The sequence below is a fragment of the Microcebus murinus genome, chromosome 7 (assembly GCF_040939455.1).
Source record: "Microcebus murinus isolate Inina chromosome 7, M.murinus_Inina_mat1.0, whole genome shotgun sequence".
Lineage (NCBI taxonomy): Eukaryota > Metazoa > Chordata > Mammalia > Primates > Cheirogaleidae > Microcebus > Microcebus murinus.
Window position 1 is genome coordinate 17128883 of NC_134110.1, and position 18057 is coordinate 17146939.

Consider the following 18057-nt stretch of genomic DNA (forward strand, 5'->3'; position numbering starts at 1 on the left):
CTCCTCCTTTTCATTTTGCATTGGGCCCCACCCATTAAGTAGCAGTCCTATTTGGGGGTGTCCAACTGTGTGCTTTGAGTTAGATCTGTGCTCAGAGTTAGTTCCAAGCTGGCACCTCTCTCTTGTGTCTGGAGAGGGCATGAGGCAGAAATCGGCACAGTTTTAGGCCTCATAAAGCAAACTGGGTGAGGCAAGACCTAGGAGGGCAGGGAGGGGCCTGGGTGCCCTCTAGGAGCCAAAGGTGACTCGTCCTTTTCAGGGATCCCCAGGATTAGCTCTGTTCTAATGAAGAGTCTATGTCAGCTGACCCAGTCACCTAATTATACAGCTAATATTTATTAAACATTGCCAAGTACTAAGCCCCCTGCAGAACTCGAGAGACACAGAGAATTTGTTAAAAGGTATCCCAGCCCTTTAGTAGCTCCTGGCCAAGCAGGAAAAATCAAGGCAGAAAGGAGTAACTCTGTGCAACCTAATCATGCTGACATTGAAGTATTTACACAGAGGTCTGGGGACACACGGTGGCAGGTGGTCTTGTCTGGATGCAGGATGGGGTCTTCCAAGGGAGGCTGACATCTGAGCTGGGCTTTGCAGGATGAATAGTTTACTTAGAAGGCAAGCAAAGGAATGACAGGTTGTCTGCTTTTGCAGAGCAGGGAGCTCAGCTGGACCTCAGTGTGGTTTTCAATTGCTGCTAGGGGCATCCTATCGTCAACTCAGCTCCAGGCAGAGTTGCTGAGGACTGAAGGATTCCAGAGCACTGTGCTGGGCCCTTCAGGAAATGCAGCAGTGGGCAAAACTTCATGTGCCTTCTGGGAATTCTCAGTCTGGAGGGGAAGGCAGCCCGTGGCAGAAGTGAGGTAAGACCAGAAGACAGACAAGGAAGCTAGAGAACAAGAGGGAGGGGTGAGAGGTTGATAGGGCTGGTCATTTGAAGCACGTCTTTATGAAACTCGTGGTCTCTGCAGCTGAGCAAGGGGAAAGAGTGGTAGAGACCGAAACGGGGCTCTCTCTCAGCGCTGTTGGCTTTAGGTCTGGGAGAATATAGGTAAGGGTTATGGGTGGTTAAGAGAGCACCCTTTGGTTTGAGACCAAGCAGGGTTTAAGTCTTGTCTTTGTCATTTACCAGCTGTGGGATTGTCAGTAAGTTTCCAAATCTCTCTAAGGTTTGGTTTCCTCTTCTTAAAATCATGGTTCTGCTTCCTAAGATTAACACATTTGCCTCTCAGCAGAAGTTAGTACCATGATTACCGTATTTCTCTTACCTAGATATACTGGTAGTAAATGAACTAGGGATCACTTGTTTGCTGTTGCTATACCTGTGAATCATTAGTTCTGGTTAGGAAGAGGGAGAAGAAGGGACATTGACTTAGCACGGGCTCCAACATAAATCCTATGCCAGGTGCCTTATCTGGTGAATTTTACTCCCTGCCATCCTGCCCTGTTTCCGAGTCAATGTCCTATCATGGAAGGAAAGATCACTCTGTCCCCACTTGGGAGCCTTATGGTCCCTAAGGACTTGTGACCCTGGAAATGAGACAATGCTATGATTCAGTTGAGAAGTGTCAGTGCAGAAGATGAAGTAATTTTTTCCATGGCAACTAGACCCAAAAGATATTGCACCATTTTGAACTTGAAGATATTGTAACACTTCAACCCACACTGTCCCTGTTGATTCAATGTGCTAAGTGTTATTTCATCCTGGAATTAAGTAGGCGGTTCTTTCAGGAAGTAATTCCCAAAGTTTTATGCTGAGGAGTTGGAGCTATTTCTTTCATCAAAGCTTGTATTATTATTATGTTTATTAAAGTCATATATGCATTTCACAGATAATTTGAAAATGCAGAAAAGTGCTAGTACTCTAATAATGTAATGACATTAGGATTTATTGATCCCAGCACTCAGTATACTTTATGCTATGTAATCCTCACAGTAAACTTGGGAGGATGGAGGTTATTATTCCCATGTTACAGAAGGGTAAACTGAGGCACCGAGGGATTAAGAAATTTGTCCAAAATCACACAGCTGAAATATTTTAACCCTAAGCTGCCTGTCTCCAAAGTCCGTGCTCCTGTATATAATGCTACTGTAGGGGAGGGACAAGGGCAGGGGCAGGGGCATGGAGGGGGTGTGGGGAATGTTCAGAATCCCGCTGCCCAGATATGATACTGCAACCCTGGGGTGCTTCTTTCTGGTCTTATTTCCACACATCCACTTATATTCAGCTAAGATCACACTGTACATGCTGTTTCGAATTCTGCTTTTCTTCACTTGGCATTAAAGATGTCACATGCAGTTCAGAGGGACTATTCCGGAAAGGACTGTCAACCCCACAGAAGCGACTTTGAGTTGGCAACAGGACAGCTCGGTTTCATTAATGGTCAAAGGGAAGATGAGAGCGGGAGCAACCAGCACCCTTCAGTGGCACTTCCCCTTTGTCCCGTCCTCTCCCGCCAGGCCCCTGCAGCCCCCAGCGGCTGCTGAACTGGATGCTGGCCTTGGCTTGCCAGCGCGGGCACCTGGGGATCGTGAAGCTCCTGGTCCTGACGCACGGGGCAGACCCGGAGAGCTACGCGGTCAGAAAGAACGAGTTTCCTGTCATCGTGCGCTTGCCTCTCTACGCGGCCATCAAGTCAGGTGGGTCCTCCCACCCTACCCGAGCCGGGCCTGCCCACGCTGCTAGCTGTGGCTTCTAGAGGTGGGGCCGTGTCCTCACTCCCACCCCTGGCTCTCAGATCACTTCTGTGGAAGGCCTTTGCAGCTCCTGTTGTCTGTTTCGTTATCAGAATATCTGTGCCCTCACTCGTCCCTGCAAGGGGGTTTCAGTGACAGGGACCAGCTGTGGCAAATGGCACTGTGGTATGGGGCACTCCAGAGGGCAGAGTCCCACACAAACTCTCCCGCTAGCAGGAACTCGCTGCATCAGGGAAGTAAGAGAGAGGTGCCACCAGGACGAGTGCCTTGTCAGTTTCCATTCCACGTGTTGGATCTGCGAGGCTGTCTGCGTCCAAACGCCCTTGGCTTTCTGTTTTTGTCCTTTTAGGGAACGAAGACATTGCCATATTCCTGCTTCGGCACGGGGCCTATTTCTGCTCCTACATTTTACTGGACAGTCCTGACCCCAGCAAACATCTCCTCAGGAAGTATTTCATCGAAGCCAGCGCCCTGCCCAGCAGTTACGTGGGGAAAACAGTGAGTAGTCACTGCCTGTGGGGTGTGTCTTCATGCATTTTGTGCTGCCATAGCAGAATCCACAGACTGGGGAATTTATTACAGACAGAAATGTATTTGGCTCGCGGTTCTGGAAGTTGAGAGGTCCAGGAGCACGGTGCCAGCATCCCATGGTAGAAGGCAGTGTGCAAGAGAGGGCCAAACTGCACAACCCGCTCTCAAGATAGTGCCCCCACTCCTGTGATAACAGCAAGGATCCATCATGAGGGCAGAGCCCTGATGCCTAATCAGTCACTTCTTAAAGGTCCCACCGCTTAATATCATCACAATGGCTCTTGCATTTCAACATGAGTTTTACAGGGGACACTCAAGCCATGGCAGGGTGCGCTCTGAAATCTACACTTCATATACTTTCTCAAGGTTTTCTTTGGCTTTTTCCCAAAATCGGGTAAAGAAACCATAGTTTTTAGCAATTCCTTTTTAAAATTTCTTTTACAAAATTTTTAAATTACAAAAGTTATAGGTGCTTATTATAACAAGTGAAAACAATTGAGAGATGTAATAAAAACTGTGAATCTACTCCCCTTAGAGTAAATAATTTAGCCACCTGGGAAGGATCTTTGCATAGCTCTCCATAGGCAAAGCTATTTATAAACCTAGAAAGGGTCTAGTTTTGGTTAATTTCCCATTTGAAATAACAAAAAAATAGTATTGTATTATTTATGTTATCTTCAACTTAGTTTTTTTTTAATTTAGTGTTTTATCATACACTTCCTCTAGATCAGTCGATATGGCTACAACTCATTCTTTTAAATATGTACCTTCAATCTACAAAATCAGTGTAGCTTAATTGACTCAGCTTGTCTCCTATGGGTGGACATGTGGATTATTTCTGTTTTCCACCCCTTGTAATATAGCCTGATTTGCTAGGGTGTATTTGCTTACATAGATCAAAGTCCTAAAAGTGGACTGCTTTGGAATCATTTCCCCCTAAAACTGGTGGTTCACATTTTCACCAGCAAGATGTGGGACTCTCTGTCCCCACTCCTCGGCCAGCATTAGATACCCTGAAGCCTTTTAGTTTTTATCAGTGTGATGGGGGAAAGTGATATTTCCTAGTTTTAAATTCCGTGTTTTTATTGTTAATGATACTGAATAGCTTTCCATATGTTCATGAACTATTTACATTCCCCTTATATGAACTGCCTGTTAATGTTTGTGGATTATTTTTCTAAAGGGTCGTTTTGTGTTTCTCACTTTGGGTCTTTTTGTACATTAGGATTTCTTAAGACTTTGTTTAACAGATATGTTGCCAACATTTTTCCCAGTCCATTATTTTTCTTTTGTCTGTTTCCAGTCCATTCTTTTCTGTTATCTTTAATAATAACAAAGATGTAAGCATATATAAGCAAATATGTTCATCTTTTCTTTTGTGGTACCTAGTTATATAAGAATTAGACTTCTGTTGAAGTCATTTGTCAATTCAGGTCATCTGCTTTCCCTTATGTGCAGTTTGGGAGATTATATTTTGGTAGAAAATCATCCATTTCCTTTAGATTTTTGAATTCGTCATCATGGTGTTACACTGATGTTTTTCTTATAATTCTTTTCTTTTATATCAGTAGCTATATTTCTCTCTACATTTATGATGTTGAATAGTTTCACTTTTCCTCCTGAATCAGACCAGCCAAGAATTTATGTATTTTAGTGGTCCAGTCAAGGACTTTGCTAGGTTTTTTTTAAAAATTATTTGTTATTTCATTGATTTTAGCTTTTATCTCTATTAAACCCCTTTTCATATGTTCTTTCTTGGGTATTTTGTTGACAATGTTGAAGTTAATTGAGGCTCTGGCATGAGACTTCCTTGTTCTAATCTGGGCTCCAGGCTTTACTGGTCTAGCACCTTCCTCTGGTACTTTCTTTCCCTGTGTCTTGATTTCCTCATCTGAAAAATAGAAAGAGCAATGAAGTGGCTGTCTCAGGGCGTGCTTGACAGTTAAACGTGGGAATAGTTGTAACATTCTAATAGCAATGCCTGGCACATAGTAAGTGCCTAACAGATGTTACCCGTTGTACTTCTGTTTCAGATTTCTTGAGTTGAATATTTGTTTATTTCTGTCTTTTTTCTCTAACTTTAGCATTATTTCTCTAATCAGTTGCATTATTCAAGCTCTTTATGTGCTGCTTATTTGTGCTGGCTTTCTTTATCAGAATCTGAAATATAGATATACACAGAGAGATACACAGATACAGAGATGTACAAGTGTATAAACATCTATGTCTGCATAGAAGTACATATATTTATTTTCCACTTCCACTGATTTTTTTTTTTATCTCATTCCTTTTATGTTTCTACAAGGTTTTGCTTCATATACCTGGTTTATGGCTTTATAAGCCATCAGTACCTATTTTTATTATATCTAATAACCATTTTTATCCTGTGATTTCTCAGTATTTGAAATTTTGTCTACTTTTTAGATAGCTACATTGGCCTCTTTTTCTTTGCATTGACTTTGGATATGTTTTCTCAGACCTTTCAGTTGTTTTCTTTGTTTCTTTGTCCTAGGTGTATTTTCTACAAACAATACTGAGCTTCTAATTCCCTCTGAGTGTGTGTCTTTTGAAAGAGGAATCCACCCACTTTATATTTGTATAGAATCTGTCATATTGGTGTATTCTTTTCATCTTTTTAAATTATATTTATTGCTATTTCCTCTTTACCCTGCCCTTATTCTTGCTGGTTTCCTAGTTTCTAATGAATACTAATATTCTACTTCCTGTACATTGTTACTTCTCTGTGCCTTGGTTAGTTTTCTCAGTTGTAAAACAGGGATAATTATAATCTCTACTGTTGAGGCCAGCTGTGCAGTCAGCACAGGGCCTGGCACATAGTAAGTGTTCAATAAACGTTAGTTAATATTATTATTAGGCTCACACTGCAAAAGGAAATAATGATCACCTAGCCCTTCCATTTATATAGTGCTTGGTATTTTTTCATGCACTCTGTTACATTCTTTGATCCTCAGAACTCCTCAATAAGAACTGCAGGGACTATAAACTGTTTTACAGATGAAAACATTGAGGTATAAAGACATTATGTTACTTGCCCACGAACAATCAGTATTAAACAGTACGGATGCCCAGAGAGGGCTTTCTCCTTTTCTTGATTCCTAAACCGTACTTCCCAGGTGGCACGTAAACAAGTGACTCTCACCCTTTTCTGCACGTCGGAATCCCTGGGAATTTTTTGAAATCCTGATGCTCAGGCCACACCCTGCACTGATTATTAAATCTGAATCTGTGGGGTGGGCTCTGGCATGGGGGGTTTTAACAGTTCTCCACAATGTACAGCCAAAGTTAAGAGCTAGTAGCTTCCATTTTCTTGACCTATAGCTAAAAGCAGAAATGGTTGGTGTCCCTGTCTGTGATCTTTTCTGCAGGGTAACTCCTGCTACATGTACTAAGATTGGCAAAGAGCACAGAAGTGACTATTGCATTTTGTGAATGAGAACCAAAGGAAAACAATGTTGCTGTTCCTATCCTTGGCTCTACTGGGTAGAATTAGAAGAGGAAATGAAATTTCAGCACAGCCTGAGTCATAAGAACTCCTTGGGCTTCCCCAAAGCAGATGGTATTTTTATCGTTCAAGTTAATTTCAAAGACAAGTACCTTGGAATGGGTGTGTCTGGCTGGCCCCCGTGATCTCTAACCTGGGAAAGCACATTCCATCGGTGCTCCTGGCAGAAGACAGGAGAGGGAGGGTAGCCCGGAGGGGTTTCCGGTCATTGGGAAGAACCATGGCTCAGGAGCCGGAGGTAAGTACTTTTACCTCTCTAGGTATCCAGGCGGGACTGAGCTGACTTTTTTGGTTCAGAATATTAGACGAGGGGAGTGTTTTGCTGACATGATCCATGGCCTGAAAACACACCTGATTTTGCTATGATTCACGGCAGTGACCTTGTCGAAGCAACAGTCCCACCGGGGCACATGTGACATCGGTTGTTGCCTTTAGTGCTGGTGCAGCAGGTATTCCCAGGCCATGCAGTGACATTTTAGGGAGGTCATCCATGTGCCATGCTGTTCTTTGTGTTTGTGCTCTGCTTCCCCCACCAGTCCTGCCGTATTTATTAAGGTAGTAGCTGCCTGTGTGGCAGCCACAGCTAGTCCGGGCACAGCAGCCTCCTGCATGTTTCTGGGTCGAGCATCGCCTGGTTCTCAGGCTGCCAGGATCCATCTCTGCCTGCAGGCGGGGAAGTGCAGAGAAGCCCGGTTTGTTCTCCACTGGCAGCGGCTGCTGCTTGGGTTTTGTTGGTGTTTAGTTAAGGAAGGTTCCAGGGGCTGCACCGCATGGTCGGGACTGCTCAGACACACTTTTAAGAGAACAAAAGTGAAGTCAAGTCAGCCCTGGCTAAGCCATTTCCCTGGCTGCGCAGTGCTGCTCTTAAAGCTGCCAAACTCCTGAAACGTCTCATGAGATGGCCTGTGTTCATGCTGAACATCCTGTCAGTGTTTAGCTGCGTTGCCATAAGAAATAGCTTAATGCTTTGATGTTGTCACACCCAGAACGGAGCAGGAAAACTCAGAAATGCCAGGAAAAGCCGAGTCGGGTCCCAGAATAACCATGATGTTCAGCCCTGTTCAGCAGGTAGAGGGCCAGGTGGGAGGGCTCGCTGGGGCTGTTTTAAATGTTGGAAGCAGACAAGAGCCGAAATTAACTTTCAAACAACCCAGTGGGGGAAATTGTTAATTTCCTTTTAAAAGTCTCTAATGATTTCAAGTCTGGCAGCTAACCTAAAGAGAAAAGGTCATCTATTATTATTAACGTTATTATTACCTTTCGGATCAGTGCTGGCTTATGTATTAATAGCTTAAAAGTTCCTGGTGACCCACCCTGTGTTGGTGCCTGAGCACGGACATCTAGCTGCACATTTTCGGAGCTAAAGTGGGCACTTCCCCGCGTGTGATCTGGTGGGTCTGAGCATTTGCATTTGCGGGATGCTCAGAGAGGGTAGGAGGCAGCACTGTGGCCTCTCTGCCATTATGGGGCCTTGTGAGCTGCTGAAGGAGTCAGCAGAGCGAGGGCTGTGTGCTCATGAGGGTGCCCGATGGCCCTGGGACACCTCAGGCCTCTGAGGAATGTCCTTATCCTAGGTCTGGCCTCATAGTTGGTGCAAAGATTTTTATTCAAGAGTATTATGCTTTCCAAAGCACTTTCACATACACTGCCACTATCTTGGTACCTCATGCCCTCCTCCCAGCTGGTGCAACTGTTGCATGGAGCAGATGTGGGCATTGGCATTCCCAGAATTAAGTCTCTGGACCAGCAAGGGCCCTGTGGGTGAGAGGCAGTGCTGGGGCGTGGACCTGGGCTTCCTAGGGCCTGGCCTTTTCAACACTCACTTATGTGAGTGGAAGAGAAAGCCCTTCGCCTGCCCCCTGAAAGTCACAAAAGCCAGCTCAGGACTGTGCTAGGCGTCTTTCCACCAACTCCACTTTTCTTGTGCCCTGGTGAGGAATTCAGCCCATTCTTCTACATGTGTGTCTATTTCCTCTAGTTTCAAATACAAGATCATTCCCTGCCCTCATCCTCTGTTCATATGCTGTCCCTGTGGAATAGGCTCACAACTGGGACACTATCCACAGGCATGGCAAGCACTTCACAGACCTTGGGAATGGACAACCAGGATCACGCAGTTGAATAAGTGAGCAAGAACACCCCACAATTTTCCAAACAGGTGTTCATCTTGTCCTACTAGATTTTAACACATACTCCAAAGCAGCAATTATATAAACCATTTGTATTGAGCTAACAACAGAGAAAACTATTAATAAAATAGACATGCAGAAATAGTAAAACTATTATTTGAAGTTACATGAGAAACTAACAAGAAAAAGAATAAGAAACATTATCAAATGTCATTGGAACTGTTGGATATCAGCACAGAGATTTAGATACATTATGATGCAAACAGATTCCAGACACGTTACAGTTAAGCATTGAAAACTCAACAGAATAAATATATCTATAGATACATATATTTAAAAGCATATTTATCCCAGCAATAAAAGGGAAATTATTGTATTTTGATTTTAAAGATACATGAAGATATATAACCAGAATTATGAATATGTTTAAATATTAAAGCAAAATTATTTATACCAAAATGTAATATAAAGAGAAATAAAGGCAATAAAAATATTTGAAAACAAGAACTGATAAACACTTAAATCCAAAATAGATCATTGATGCAATTCTTTGTCAGTTGATGGCTGGATTTAATTCAGTGTTTATAGATCACCTGCTCGTTGCTTGGGACTCAGCAGTGACCAGGCCAGGCCCTCACTCTGGCTGCCACATTGCTCACAGATTCCACCAGATAAGAAGTTGAGAGAAATGAACAGTTAATTTCCATGTAAGAAAACACAGACAGTAAACCGTCACACAGAAACAAATACAGCCTTATTGGCAATTACAGAAATTCAAATTAAAACAACTTGAAAGTACTGTCACACACCTATTAAACTAGCAAAAATAAATATGCACGCTGAGTAAGACACTTGGCAGGGCTGTAGAGCAACGGGCATACCAATGTCTTGCTGCTGGCACTGTACATTGGTTCCATATATGCGGAAAGTAATTGGCATCATGTGACAAAAGCTGTAAAACTCTTTTCGGCCAGTGTACTGTTCTGCATGTGGTATTTCCTTTCTGAAAGATACCTCTAGGACATAATTCAAAAGAAATAGTGATTGCCACAAAGATGACTAGAGCATTGGTATTTATGATAAGAAGGAATGGGGAAAGAAACCAACATGTGCAGTAGCAGGGAGAGACTGTTCTGTCCATGTTATCCCAACAGGTGGACCCCATCTAGCCAGGGAGAAGTGAGCCTACCTCCTCAGCACTCAGCACACTGCTGCTCCTGGACCCCAAGACACCCTGAAAATCCCCACATAGCAGCCTCAAGAAGGCCTTCCTTCATCTGTAGGCCTTGTCATTCCTCTTGCTCCACCCCCCCTTATATCTCTCAGAGCTTCCTGTCTGATTTATTCATAACACATAGAAAAGTTTGGATTGTCTGATGGTCTGAGTGACATCTTATTTAATGTCAGTTCCTCCACTTCACTAGGTACTTCCCAAAAGCAAGGACCTTGGCCACTTATGCTCACTGTGTCTTTGCTTCTCAGTGCAGGGCCTGGAACAGGATTAATAGATGGTTGCATGGACGGCTAGTTGGATGGATGGATGGATGGATGTGGTTACATTGGTGGGTGGATGGGTGTGTGGATGGATGGGTGGATGGATAAATGAATGAGTGGGTGGATGGTTGGAAATTTTATATGCAAAAACCTCCCTTCCGTTTACATAGGACTTCATAGCTAAAAAAGTACTCTGCCAAACATTCTATTTTAATCTCTTACACCATTCTGTTGGGTAGAAGTTTTGTCTTTATTTAAAAATTGAGGAAACTGAGGATTCTCTCAAAAGTAAGTTAAGTAGCTTAGTTAACACATTGACTGCGATACTAGAAAAAAATTTTTTTCCTTGGGGTCATGGTGTTTTATTATAAAAATAGAATAAAAACTTTGAAAATGAAACAATCCTTTCTAATTTAATGGAAATTTTGTTACTTTTTATTTTCTGTTGCATGAGTTGTATGCAATTGAATTGTCAGCATTAATTGTAACAATAAGAATATCAACAAGTAAGATTTCCACAAGCCATATGCTTACATATGCTTCACAAGGCCCCAGACTCAAAACAAGCGTGAGTTAAATACAACTCATGTAGCAGTTAATGTGTTAACTGCAGATGTAGTATTTTTATTTCTTGCTTTTATTTCTCTCTTAAATTGCTATTGGCAAAATTCCTAAGTTGGAACTAGTGATGGGAGGTTTCTTATAAGTTTCATATTTTTAAAATGAATTATTAAAATACTATGGGAGGAAGTACAATGTTGATTTTCTTTTTAAAAAAAATCTCTTTACCTATTTTTAAGAACTTTAGCGAAGAAAAAGTTGTGAATTTTACTAAACACACCTTTTGGCCTTCAGACGATTAGAAGAAGGATCACTGTGTTCCCTTTCTTTGACAGAAGGTGCTATGGTTTTCCCTAGTTTACCACCATGCTATTTTCTTTGTGTAGCCCCTACCTGGCCACAGAACTTAAATATTTGAGTTTAGTTGTTGTATTCTATTAAAGAATATTTTGTTGCAGTTTTTGTATCTGTGTACATTCACGTAAGTGGCCTGGAATGTTAATGGTCCTTGCAAAATAACTGGATTTGACTCATAAAATGAAGTGAGTCCCGTATTAAGGAACTATTTATATAACATAGGAACTATTTGTTATTTAAAAGTTTTGATTGAAAGCAATTTATATTGAATTAGGAGCCTTTTGGGGATGATTCTTCAGTTATTTTCCTTATTTGTTTGTTTCATAAATTATTTTTGTTTTTTTTCTTACCGTGTCACTTTGTGAATTTTTATTTTGGTAAGTAAATCTTACATTTCAACATAGTTATTTGGTTTGTGAGCTCTGGCTAAGGACAACATCTCCCATAATTTAAACGTTGCTTTTGTATTGGTGGTTTTATTGATATTTTCACTCCCAAGTTATTGCAGTATGTTTCCTTTTATTTTTAATGTAGTCAATTGATTATCAATTGTAGTATTTTTTCAAAGACTCATGAATTGGTTTTATTTATCAACTTTATTGTTTGTACTGCATTTTGATTTTTCTATTCTAGCCTAACTATTTTTACTTTCCTGCCTTCTTTTAGCCTTCCATTCTAAGTGGGTCAGGGCTAGTTTATTATCTTTCACTTTTTCTTTTTTGTGACCATGATCAGAGTTGTACGTTCTCTTTTCCATGACTTGTGATGCTTTCTTTGTTCTAAATACATATTCCGCTGTTGTATTGGTTTTTCTCTCCTACCCAAGCATCATTGAAAAGAGTATTTTTTTTTTGAAAATAAAATACAGGTCTTTATTTTACAATATATATAATTACATGATTTACTGAAATTAATTTAACACAATATACAAAGTATTAACAGCGGTTCTTAAGTTTGATAAGCACGTCAAACAGAGAAATGTTGAGATGGCAAAACTACACTGTTCAACTTTTGAATCTAGCTCAAATTCAATGAATCTAGCTCACTAGCTCAGGCTGAGCTCACTAGCTCAACATTCATCCTCCGAAGCACTTCTTCAGGCATGCAAAAAACAGGACTAACAGGTTTAATCTGTTCTTCTCCCAAAAGTGACAATCCAGCAATTCCAAATAATGTATGAAAAGGATCCACCATATCTCCTGGCCTGTCCACAAATCCACCCGTTTCTTCATCTTGACATGCTAAGATGAAACTACGTAACTTCTCTCTGTCAATCCAATGAAGCCTTCCAATTATCTTTAGGGAAGCCAATACCCACCATGAATAACATACATCTTGGTAACTTCTCTGGCCTTCCATTGAGTCCACCTGAGGGTAACTGTCGTTCACAAAGCCACCAACCAAGTAAATCACAATTTACTTGATGCAACTGACTGGTAATAGCCAGGAATCCTGTGCAACAATAGATCTGCCCAGCATGAGATTCAGAACCTGGTCTGCAACCAAATCCACCATCAAAGTTCATACAGGATAAAACAAATTCAATTGCCTTTTCCACATTAATGGCATCAAGCTTCCCCAATAGAGCCAAAGTTGCCACTGCACAGAAAGAGAATCTTGTATCAATTTCTCCCCAAATGTCTCCAGCAAAAGAATCATCTTCTTTCTGTAGACTTTGTACATATTCCACAACTTTGTTTACGTCAATAACATTAATACTATCATACAGAGTAAGAATCTGGACAGCACTGAGAGTGTATAAAAGATGAGGATCATGTCCAATACTAGCACTTATTCCACCACACTCATGTTGGCATGACTTAATAAATATCAAAATTTCTTCTCTATTCATGTGATGAAGTTGTCCCATGAGATCCATTACTGTCAGACCCCAATAGATACCACTCATTCTCAAATACTCAGACATGCAGTATTCATAATCATCTTTCTTTGAGCCATAGGACGCAATATAATCTGCATGTTTCTCCAATAATAGGGTGTTGGGTGCATCTGACTTGATAATAACATCTTTCTGTGGCGTGCCCATGTCTACGAACGAAAGGAAAGAGTATGTTTTAACATCCAGACAATCGGACACCTTTAATCCTCCCTTTTATCGTGATTCCCTCCTTTTCTTTGCCTTTGTCCAGGCATAAGCTACATAGGATAAGGGATAAGACATATAGGAAGCTTGCCTTTTTTATTTGCTTTCCTTCATATCTCAAAATTTAATCAATTTATATGGAAGAGTCACGTCTGTTTGAAAGCAGAATGTGTTCTCTTGCCATACTATTTGGTGGTCTCCCAATGTTATCATAGTGTGTAGCTTTACAACTCTTCTACTCATTCTTTGCATATTTGATCCATCATATTCTATTAATATTTTTTTACATTTTCATTCATGTTTCTTTTACCTGTTTTGCCCTATATTGGAACATAAAGATTTTGGCATAGTTGTATTTTGGGGTTGTGGTTGTTTGTCTTGTATTGCTATCGAGCTGCCTTGGTTCTCTCTCCTAACGCCTTTGAGTTGCTGGGCTGACTCTTCCACAGCGTACGGTAGCAAGGGAAGCAGACTGAGCACCGGGCATCCGAATTGCAATCCCAATCTCATACCTGCCTGAGGTTCTTTTTGTGCAAGTTGTTGCCCCCTTGATAAGGTTACCGTGAGAGTCCATTGAAAACATGATCACGAAAGCGCTTCGTGTGCACTGCAAGGAGTTGCCAGGAAGGTGTTAACCTCTGATCACAGCTCAACTTCCAGACTGTTCTCCTGCAGAGTCTGGGCTCGATTGGGCCCCGATAGCCACACATTGTTGTGTGTTGACTGTTTAATATACGACCAGAAGCATTATCTTGTAAGTTATTTTTGCACTTCCATTTCTCATTTATCTGGTTTCTATGGCAATGTTTCCTTTCTTTGTTTGTTTGGTATTATATTGGCAGCTAACCACTACTAAGTCTGATATTTACAATACCTTTAGCAGACATGCTTTTGTCAGAACTGATTTCATTTTATTCTCTCGTTCAGTCATTTAACTGAGTAAAACTTCTCAAGATTGGAAGGAAACTGTGCTCCCCTTTCTTTATCTCCCTTACTCACTCCCTGTAGTGTTTATTCTCAAGCCCTTTGTAAAATTCTCCTTTTACACCATACAATGCTAATGGGCTTTCCCATAATTTAATGGCTGATTTTTCTGTCATTTTCATTAGCTTTTAAAATTACAATTCTAATCTACTTATGTCAGCAGGCATTTTTTTTTTTTGGCTTTTCTTTCTTTTCCTTTTTAATCCGTGGGTCCTCTGTTGAAGGAATATTCCAGGTTCTCAGGTCTGGGCTGCTTCTGTCTTCACTTGACTCGTTACCGTCTGTATGCATTTCCTACAGCTGCCATGACAAAGTACCAGAAACGGAGTGGTTTGAAGCAAGAGAAATGTGGTCTCTCATAGCTCCGGAGGCTAGAAGTCCAAGATCAAGGTGTTGGCAGGGTTGGTTCCTTCTGGAGGGCCCTTCCTGGCCTCTGCCAGCTTGCGGTGGCTGCTGGCAACCTTGGCAATCTCGGCCTGGAGGTGCAGCCACGTGGCCCTTCCCATTGCACGTGTCTGCCTCTGTGTCCAAACTTCTCCTTTTTTATAAGGACACCAGTCACATTGGCTGAGGCCCCCCTAATAACTTCATTTTAACTTGATTATCTCTGTAAAGATATAATCTCTATTTTTAGTTAAGGTCCCATTCTGAGTCACAGGGGGTTGGGACTTTATATCTTTTTGGAGGGACTCCATCCTTGCAGCCATCACTCCATTGCCCTTGGCCTGGGTCCACCCACCAAGGGCCACCTTATGTGCCAGTCAAGGTACAGTGTTTTTCTTATCCTTGCATTTAAAATGTCCCCTCTCTTCGTGAGAGTCTGTCTCCACCAGAGTGCAGGGACCTGAGAAGCAGGTGTATAGAAGACATGCACTGAGGATTTCTGCTAGGGGAAAAATGAGGCACAATCTGTTCTTGTTCTGCTGTTGCAGTTGCTGCACAGGCAGGCTGGGACGGAGCTGCTGTCTCCAGCGTTGCCGATTCTGTTGCAGAATCCCTGTCTCTCAGGACCCCTTCTGGAGGTCTGGGCTCCCAGAGAACATTTGCAGGCTTGAAGTTACCCCCAGCTTGGTGCGCAGACTGCTGTCTGCAGCTGTCATCTCTTCCCTTCTGCAGTCCTTGGCATCACTCAGGTGGCCGGGTTGAGCTGTCAGATGCTGTCACTGAGCATCTTTGTTTTTCTTTTGGCATGTTCTTCAGACCCTTGAGTGAGTCTGTTTGTTTTAGATTAGACCCCTTGATTTTGCAGCTTCTCTGGTTGTTTGGTTTTTCTTATTGTTCCTTTGCATAGCAGAATGTAGCTCTTGTCTTACTGGCTGATTCAACAAGAAGAAGCCACCATCCCAGGCATATTTGTCTAACTATTAAAAAAAAGATTTGGAGTTTATATGCCAAGAATTGATAAATTCTAGAATTTTCTAATGTATTTCCCCCCTATTTTAACATGTGTGTCTTAATTGAATAGACATCTGTTAACTGCCTTTTTTGTGTCAGTCTCTGCTGTCACTGATCTGTAGTCTGTCCCTCAAGGGATTTACAGTCTTCAGGAGGGATGATTCTTCCTCAATTAGCCATAAGTGAAGCTCCAACCAACTGACAGGAACAAGGAGTTGGGAACCCAGGAAGAAGAACTTTGAATCCGCATTGTGGGGCGGGTAGAGACCTAGCAAGGACTAACATTAGAGCTTCAGTCTGGCCAGGCTGCTCTCAACCCCGCAAAATCAAAGCGAGACACACCTGTGTACATGTCACGTGAGCCGAGAATCCTTTTCTGTGTCTGCACTGGGCCAGGTTGCCAGCCTGCGTCTGCTGAGGTTCCAAGCCAGGCTAAAGGCACTGTGGACTCCAGCTCTTCATTTAACAATTTTTCTCTTCAGCCATAAAGTTGCACTGACATAAAAGCATAAGAGATGTCATTGTGCCCTGGTGCCTCTTTCACTGTGACATTTTATGGCTAGTGTCACCAAGAAGCATGTGTAAAAGTGCTGATTGCCCTCCTGGACTGCAGCCTCCATCACCGGTCAAGGAGACCTTTCTTGCACTTCACTCTCTGTGATGAACCAGTCGCCCTTAAATACATCTAATCCTTCTTGAAACAAGCCAGGCCACTACCACTGCCTGGGAAAACAAGTTTCTGAAATCATTACACTGTGCCTTCTGGGGAAAGTGGTGCTTCTTTTTATTTGGCCTGAAATTTAAAGGGATCCTGCTCGAAGACAAACATTCTTCGAGCACATTCTCCATCTGTCCGCGCCGGGGTGGGCGTGCCTAACCACCGCTCTGTTGAATTGGGGGAGTCTCCGCAGCCAGCTGTCTTTGATTGTGCAGCTCAGTCTTCATGGACCGGATTATACAATCACTGGCTTCGCTCCCTCAGAACCTTGTTTATTGCAATTCTGCCTGGGCTAAACACAACTGAGTAATGAGGACTTCAGGGCTTGCTAGGCTCAGTTTCCATGTCAAATGTATGGACATCTTAACCGGTGTGTTCTTTCTCCTTTCTCTCTGCCCTTTTTTGAACACCTGGACACCCTGTAATCTCTATGTACCAAAAAGAAAATTACTTCTGTTAATCAAAATTTTCAAACCAACCCAAGACCAGGTAGAAACCTTGGATGGTTTTCAACCTCCATCTAGCCCAGAAATATTTCACAAGCAAGTCTGTATTCTAAGTGCGTTGTCATGTTTCCGGACTTCTGCTTTTTACCACTTCTCTCTGGGCTTCGGTTTATCAGACGTCAGTCCTGCAGAAACTCAGTGGGGGTTAGACCTAGAAAAGCTCTAGGAAGTGGCAGCATCTGCTTCCTCCTCTTCCTCATGTCTAGGGAAGGCAGTGGGACACACAGCCATTCATTTCTTGTTGGTAATTTTCTCCCGATAGAGCAATCCCCCCCAGAAGAAGCACAGGAGGTTTCGTTCTTGGTTGAGCGGTCACTATCAAAGGCTCATTTCTGTCCATGAAGATCAAGAAACCTTTGTGTTAGGGCAGACAGATGGGTACACACAAACACACGGGCACACACACATACACACACACACACACACACACACACACACACACACACGCAGCTCTTCCCTCTGAACCATAAACTCCCTGAGTGTTGGTTCCATCTGCAGCACCTGCGTCTTCACATCACCCCATGCCTGACTGGACGGTTTACAAATAACAACACCCAAGGAAACATTGCTGAATGGTCAAGCACAAGTTAAACAAGATGGCATCCCTGGTATATTATGGTAACATGCTCGGACCCAGGGCTTTCAGGAGTAATAGGACTTAGATGGGAGGGAGGGGGTGATGAATTCCAGCAGAGAAGACATGGAGCAGGGTGCAGAGGTGAGAGGGAGAGTGTTTCCCCTTCATCATGGTTTCAGGACATAGTGCAGAGACCTGTCCCATCTGCAGAATCTCAGGTCCATTGCTGGCCTCACCACACCACCATCCAGAGGAGGCCAGCTCTCAGGGCTGTTAGCTCCAGGCCTAGCTCACTTCATATTTTCCACATTTCCTCCTGTATCGGCCCTTTCTGTCACCATAACAACCCACAATCCAGGGAGAGCCCCTGCAGCTGCTGTGATACATGGGCCAGTCACTTACCAAGGAGGCCACGCCTCTTGGCCCCCAGAGCCTTCCTACAAATGTCAGTGCTGGGCCCACTTTTTGAGCCCTGTGGTTCATT

The 18057-nt window shown here is 42.6% G+C and overlaps 1 protein-coding gene and 1 pseudogene across 4 annotated transcripts in view; one reads left to right on the forward strand and one right to left on the reverse strand.

Moving 5' to 3' along the window:
- Nucleotides 1–18057, forward strand: part of LRRK1 (leucine rich repeat kinase 1) — a 135313-nt gene that overhangs the window by 51383 nt on the left and 65873 nt on the right. For all 4 annotated transcript variants that reach the window (XM_076004818.1, XM_012764580.3, XM_076004817.1 and 1 more), the window contains 2 exons: nt 2458–2637; nt 3044–3192. In XM_076004818.1, coding sequence (XP_075860933.1) covers nt 2458–2637; nt 3044–3192 — 329 coding nt within the window. The remainder of the gene's footprint in view (nt 1–2457; nt 2638–3043; nt 3193–18057) is intronic.
- LOC105871284 (geranylgeranyl transferase type-2 subunit beta pseudogene) lies at nt 12340–13370 on the reverse strand (annotated as a pseudogene).